Source organism: Rhinopithecus bieti, unplaced genomic scaffold (assembly GCF_001698545.2).
Source record: "Rhinopithecus bieti isolate Rb0 unplaced genomic scaffold, ASM169854v2 scaffold_5497, whole genome shotgun sequence".
In the NCBI taxonomy this organism is placed as follows: Eukaryota; Metazoa; Chordata; class Mammalia; order Primates; family Cercopithecidae; genus Rhinopithecus; species Rhinopithecus bieti.
In genome coordinates this window covers 930,400-937,631 of record NW_016805006.1, presented here as the reverse complement: position 1 = coordinate 937,631, position 7,232 = coordinate 930,400, and the positions used below count along the sequence as shown (strand labels likewise).

The 7,232-nt window shown below is 38.0% G+C and overlaps 1 protein-coding gene across 1 annotated transcript in view; it reads left to right on the top strand.

The window, feature by feature from the left end:
• Positions 1-7,232, top strand: part of BCAS3 (BCAS3 microtubule associated cell migration factor) — a 749,063-nt gene that overhangs the window by 372,793 nt on the left and 369,038 nt on the right. The window contains exons 18-19 of the mRNA XM_017870817.1: positions 3,023-3,209; positions 5,625-5,725. Of these exons, the coding sequence (XP_017726306.1) occupies positions 3,023-3,209; positions 5,625-5,725 (288 nt within the window). The remainder of the gene's footprint in view (positions 1-3,022; positions 3,210-5,624; positions 5,726-7,232) is intronic.

The window sequence follows — 7,232 nt, the reverse complement described above, 5'->3', positions numbered from 1 at the left end:
TACCTTTTACATTTTTACAAGCTAGTTTCACTCCTTGTCTATGAAGGATGGAGGGGAAAAGCCTCATTGTCCCTGTTTTAGAGATGAAGAACTTGAGAACAGCAAGTTTAAATATCTTAGCTAAAAACACTGGTTAGGCAGTGGAATCAGAGTTTCAAACCAGATTTTCTCATGTTAAAAATCTTCACATTAAAAAAAGCAACAACTCTACCATGTTTTAAAAACACAACTAAGGCCAGGTGCAGTGGCTCATGCCTGTACTCCCAGCACTTTGGGAGGCTGAGGTGGGCGGATCACAAGGTCAGGAGATCGAGACCAACATGGCCAACATGGTGAAACCCTGTATCTACTAAAAATACAAAAATTAGCTGGGCGTGGTGGTGCACGCTTGTAATCCAAGCTACTCGGGAGGCTGAGGCAGGAGAATCACTTGAACTCAGGAGGTGGAGGTTGCAGTGGGCCAAGATTGCACCACTGTACTCCAGCCTGGCAACAGAACAAGACTCCATCTCAAATACAAACAAACAAACAAACAAAAAAAACAAAAAAGGTAACAGCCTGCTACTGAGAAATAAGGCTCAGCTTTTGTGGTTACCATTGCTCCTTTGAATTAATATACAGTAGTCCCTCCTTATCTGTGGAGGATACATCCAAGACCCTCTGTGGATGGCTGAAACCTTGGATGGTACGGAGCCCTATATGGTACAATGCTTTTCAGTCTAATAACTGAGACAGGTACTATGGGACTAATGGGCTGGTAGCATATACAGAGTGGATATGCTGGACAAAGGATGATTCTTGTCCCAGGCAGGACAGACGGGACAACGAGAGATTTCACCACGCTACTCAGTCTGCCATTTGAAGCTTATGAATTGTTTATTTCTGGAATTTTCCATTTAATATTTTTGGACCGCAGTTGACTATGGGTAACTGAACTCGCACCTAAGGAGGGACTACTGTAGTTATTATCTTTTTAATCCCTGCTTTGATCACCAGGGTCTATACCTAAAATGTTTATAGGATTAATGCTTTATAGCATAGGAATCCTTATTGCTTCTGTTTAGAAGAGAATGCCTACATTCATAAACACAGTATATATAATTTTGAATGTTATGATTTTCCCCTTAATATTTTAGTATTATTAAAGTAGGTCACAAACTGGGTTGTTACTGGGGCACTTCTCAGGTGAGTTCCACAGGCTGTATTGTTCTTGGCAAAATGGCCCTCCTTTATGCTAACACTGGCAGTCAGACATGAGCCCTTTCTCTGTTATCGCCTTTCAGTGACCCTTTCCTTGGTAATGGGATCTCAGGCGCAGCAGGTTCCTTACCTAAGTGGAAGAGGATACTGTTAAGTATGCAAGCCTTCCATTTCCTTATCCCATCTTTATTTTTTTGTTACCTCCTTAGGTGTAATGATGCTATCGAAAGGACTTTTTGTTGCTATTAAAAACCTTCTGAGAAGCTCAATTTCAAATGCTTCTCCCTTCTGTTCTAATTACCTTTTTAACTTGCTACTCCTTTATGTCCCGCTGGCTGATCATTAGCCATTTTCTCAAATCAGCTGTAATTGATTCGCCTGACACAGAGATAAGATGACCCACCCAGCATTCATGAGTGATTGTATATACTCCTAAGTTTACTGTAAAACCCGAGAGAGAGGACTAAACCTGTTTTGCTAGTGAGTACATGTGTATTCCTTATAAAGTCAGTTGATTAGATCCGTACTAAGCACCTAAGTGCTCAAAGTATGGCTAATCTCCGTTTACCATGGGGCCAGTGATCCCATGGGGAGAAAGAAGAGGATTTGGGGAAGGGGATGCACATGCATGCATGTGTATGTGTGTTGAATAGACTTTATTTTCTAAAGGAGCTTTAGGTTCACAGCCAAATGAGCAGAAGGTCCAGAGATTTTTCCGTATATACCTTCTGTCTCCACACATGCAAAGCCTCTTATTATCAGTATCCCCCGCCAGAGTGATACGTGTGTTTGAATTGATGAACCTACATTGACACATCAAATGTTTTTTGTTTGTTTTGATCCACAAATTTAAGTTCTAAATTTAAGTTTTCTGAGAAAAAAAAATAAATGAGACATTAAGCTGATTTAAGCATACAAGTAACCTTTCATGCGAGTCATTTGGTACATCCAGGGTAACTAAATCCTAGTCCATACGTTATTCCTTTTCAGTTAGTCCGTTCCCTGATATCGTTCATTTTTCATAATGTGGGACAAATTACATTGTAGACAAGTACAAAAGTCTATAAAGTATTTTACTATATTAGGTTTTGGGGCATAGTCATATCATTCTTAAAATAAGTTGCTTAAGATTGAAAATACTCTGATATCATAGACATTTTCATATTCACTAGCATGTACTTATACAAGGCAACCTTTAGGCAAGGAACAAGCACCATATGAAAAAATTCCTGTCGTCCGAGCATGGTGGCTCACACCTGTAATCCCAGCACTTTGAGAGGCTGAGGTGCACAGATCACCTGAGGTCAGGAGTTCGAGACCAGCCTGACCAACACGGCGAAACCCTGCGTCTACTAAGAATACAAAAATTACCCCGTCTCTACTAAAAAAAAGACAAATAACTAGCTGGGTGAGGTGGCGGGTGCCTGTAGTCCCAGCTACACGGGAGGCTGAGGCAGGAGAATGGCATAAACCCAGCAGGCGGAGCTTGCAGTGAGCTGAGATCCGGCCACTGCACTCCAGCCTGGGTGACAGAGCGAGACTCCATCTCAAAAAAAAAAAAAGAATACAAAAATTAGCCGGGTGTGGTGACAGGAGCCTGTAATCCCAGCCACTCGGGAGGCTGAGGCGGGAGAACTGCTTGAACCAGGGAGGCGGCAGCCTGAGCAACAAGAGCAAAACTCCATCTCAAAAAAAAAGAAAAAAAGAAAAAGGAAAAATTCCTGTCTTTTCGCTTTCTCTGAGCAGCCTCAGGAGCAGACTGATAAGATCATTAACTGTGAAAATTATTCTGTGCTTCTTTTATGCCATCATAACACATCAGGTTCTGTTTCTCTGTTTGTAGATCAGTCCAAACAAGTTGTAGTTGAGTCCTTGTACATTATCAGTTGCTATGGCACCTTAGTGGAGCACATGATGGAGCCGCGGCCCCTCAGCACTGCCCCCAAGATTAGTGACGACACGCCACTGGAAATGATGACATCACCTCGAGCCAGCTGGACTCTGGTTAGGTAGTACCTCCTTTCTTTTTTCCTTTTTAACAGCTTCATTAGGTATAGAAGATTAAAAGTGTGTAATTTGGTAAGTTTTACATGCATACAGCTACAAAATCATCACCACAATTAACATGGTAAACATATTCATCACTCCCAAATGTTTCTTTATGACCCTTTGGAATCTCTCCTTCTTTCACCCCTCTTTGTCTCTACAGATTAGTTTACAGTTTCTAGGATTTTTTTTTTTTTTTTTTTTTGGAGACAGTCTCGCTGTGTCACCCAGGCTGGAGTGCAGTGGCTCAATCTCAGCTCAAGCGGTTCTCCTGCCTCAGCCTCTCGAGTAGCTGGGACTACAGGGGCATGCTTACACGCCCAGCTAATTTTTTTGTATTTTTAGTAGAGATGGGGTTTCATCATGTTGACCAGGATGGTCTCGATCTCCTGACCTTGTGATCCGCCCACCTCAGCCTCCCAAAGTGCTGGGATTACAGGTGTGAGCAACCATGCTGGCCCGATTTCTAGAATTTTATATAAATGGAATTATACACTATGTAATTTTTTAAATCTCACTTTTATCTAGCAAAACAAACAATACTTCATTACCTTTTTTTTTTTTTTTTTGGAGGCAGAGTCTCGCTCTGTTGCCCAGGCTGGAGGGCAGTGGCACGATCTCAGCTCACTGCAGCCTGCACCTCCCATGTTCCCATGTTCAAGCAATTCTCCTGCCTCAGCCTCCTGAGTAACTGGGACCACAGGCGACCGCCATCCCATCCAGCTAATTTTTGGTTGAGATGGGGTTTCACCATGTTGGCAAGGTTGGTCTCATACTCTTGATCTCAGGTGATCCACCCACCTTGGCCTCCCAAAGTGCTGGGATTATAGGCATGAGTGCCTGGCCCTTCATTACTTTTTCATTTGACATAATTTACATACAATAAAATTAACCCATTAAAAGTGACTTTTTACAAAGTTGTGCAGTTATCACTGCAATCAGTTCTCATCACCTTAAAAAGAAACCTCATACTCATTAGCAGTCACTTCTTATTTTTCTCCAACCCTTCAGACCTAGGCAGCAGCCAGTTTACTTTCTTTCTCTTTGGATTTTGCTACTCTGATCGTTTCACGTAAGTGGGATCATACAATATGTGACCTTTTGTGTCTGACTTCTTTCACTTAGTGTATTTTCAGGATCTATCCATATAGTAGCATATGTCAGAACTTCACTCCTTTTTATGGCTACGTAATACTCCATTATATGGTTATACTGCATTTTGTTTATCCATTTATTAGTTGATGGATATTTCTACTTTTTAAGCTGTTATTAAATAATGTTGCTGTGAACATTCATGTACAGATTTTTGTGTGGATATATTTTTTTAATTGTCTTCCATATGTAACTTGGAGAATACCTCTGTTTGAACTTATTTCTCCTTGCACTTCTGTGTTAAATTTTCTTGGACTTATGCCTCCTCTATTTACAATCTCATGTTCACTGAAAATAGAGAGTAACATTGAGATAGCCATTAAGGGGAGTAGAAACTAACATAGATAGATTCAAAGGTTTCTCTGAAAGTAATTCTCCAAGATACAGTGGTTAAACCTTGTAGGAATGTTTATTAAGAATCAGAGTCCATCTCAAACGTGCATAATGATTAGAATCTTTATAAGCTATAACCAAAAGGAAAAAAACCTGGAATAAAACCTCTTTAATATAGTTCATTGTCCAGGAGAGAAAAAATTGCTCCTGACATGTATGGAAGGAAACAGACAAAAATGGATATGAAAATGATCCCTGTCCTTTTGACATTTTAAAATATTCTTCTATTGATTTTTGGAGGCTCCAGCGTTCTTTACTACTGCTTAACTATGCTGGCTTGATCTGATCAATATCTAATTTATCAAGCTTATTTAGGAGTGGGCAGATCTAATTAAAATTACTACACTATCATTGTGGAAATAGTAACTTATTTCAGAACTTAGATACTAATTTGATCTATAATAAGTCATCCATTTACACAGCTGTGTTTTATTAACCATTTTTACCTACTTCATTTTATTTTAAAGTATACACATATTTTAAGAATAGAGAGGTCAGAAATTACATAAATTAGAACTAGTTAGTTGTAACATTTGAATTTTACACCTGTTTAATCTTCTGAATGTCTGGCCTACTGTTGGGGGGGGTCTTCTGCTGTTAGGCTTATATTGACTGCATGTTATTTGTATGAAAGACTGCCACCTTTTTGTTTTTCTAAGCAGATGGCCTTGTGTTTCAGGTTTCAGCACATTCATTTTAATGATTACAAGTTCATTTTAATGATCACAAAAATAGTGTGAGTTTAAGTCAGTGTTCATCAGTGATGACAGTCACGGTGATTTACATCCCATCTATTAAGCTTAAATATTAATATTCTTCTGCTGTTTCCTTAGAACCCCTCAATGGAATGAATTGCAGCCACCATTTAATGCAAACCATCCTCTGCTCCTCGCTGCAGATGCAGTACAGTATTATCAATTCCTGCTTGCTGGCCGTAAGTAGTTCAGATTTTTTTTTTTTCCTTTCGTATGGTCTATTCAGATTTCATCTTAAAATGCTAGCTTTTAAAGCAAACATTACCATTGGTCCATAGGCCATAGGCCTTAAAGAATCAGTCTGAGGCAAATGAGATATTTAATACGAATATAAACCGCAAGCCTTAGTATACATTATGTCTCTGACTGCTTATATTCTGTACCTATGAAATATATTCCTGTAATAAAAGTTAAGTTGATAGGGAATATCTGGAGGGCTCAAAAATTCAAACAAACACAAAAACAACTACCTGAAAATACTAGGATGTAATAAACAGTTTCATAAAGCTTGGAATCTGTTTCTAACATGGAAAAAAAAAAAAACAAAACCCAAACCTAGTACAGTTAAAAGTGCAACTGTGAAAACTATGCCAGCAGGCTTTTCTTTTGGTAGAATTTTACTTGCAATAATGAGGTAAAGATTTCAACTATATTTGTTTGTTTGTTTACTTTTATGTTTAAACATTAGCATTTGTAGAGGCTGAACCAAGTTCATTGACCTAGATACAGCCTTTTAATATGGGAGGCATTTAAAGGCAATTTAGTATTTATTATCCAGTTTGTGTTTATAGAATTAAAAATTTTTTACAATTATGATTCAGTTTTGTAGATATAGATGGAATTCTTAATTTGATGGCTCTGAGTAGTGCATGTTTTAAAGAAAATTCTTAAAACAACATTGACATGTTTTTAATGAAACTTTGTTGTATTTAACACATTATCCTGCCCGGTATATTAGAAAGCATGAATTAAAATGGTTGTTGAATGATTTTATTTTATCTTTATAATGTGTTATATATTATACTGGAAACAGAAATATTTTATAGACTTTGCTCTCAAGTTATGAGACTCCATAACTGTAATCAATAGTTGGCAGTCTTGCTCTCTCATATAATTGTTGAACTCTCTGCTTTTTCTAGTGTATTTTTATTGAGTGCTTACTATGTGTGAGGCAGTTGTAATTTAAAGGTGAATAGTATATTGCTTCTCTCCTCAATGCATTCCCTAATTCAGGAGACAGACATTTAATAAAAAAGTAAAATAAAATGGGGTAGGTGTATCAGTGGAGGGTTATAAATTAAACTGTGAGAGCAGTGACGTGTGTTGCCTACAGCATCACAGACGGGTGATATTTAAGTGGTTTTCAGATTGATTCAAGAAGCAGTGCATACAGAAGTTGTTAGTTTCTAGATTTTTTAAGCATCTGTTTAACTATCATATGAACTGGAAAAATACGTGACATGAATATGATATGAAGTAAGAATCATGAGTACATTTTCCATTACCTCTCAAGGAGCAAAACTAACTAATCGTTGAATTAAGCATAGTTGACTCTTTCAGAGTTACTATTGTGTTTTGTGTTGTTATTTTGATGCCTATTAAGTCTGTTTAACAGACATGCAATAACAAGTCTGAAATATTTACAAAACATATAGGGAAAAGATATAGCTATATCTATCTCTTAAT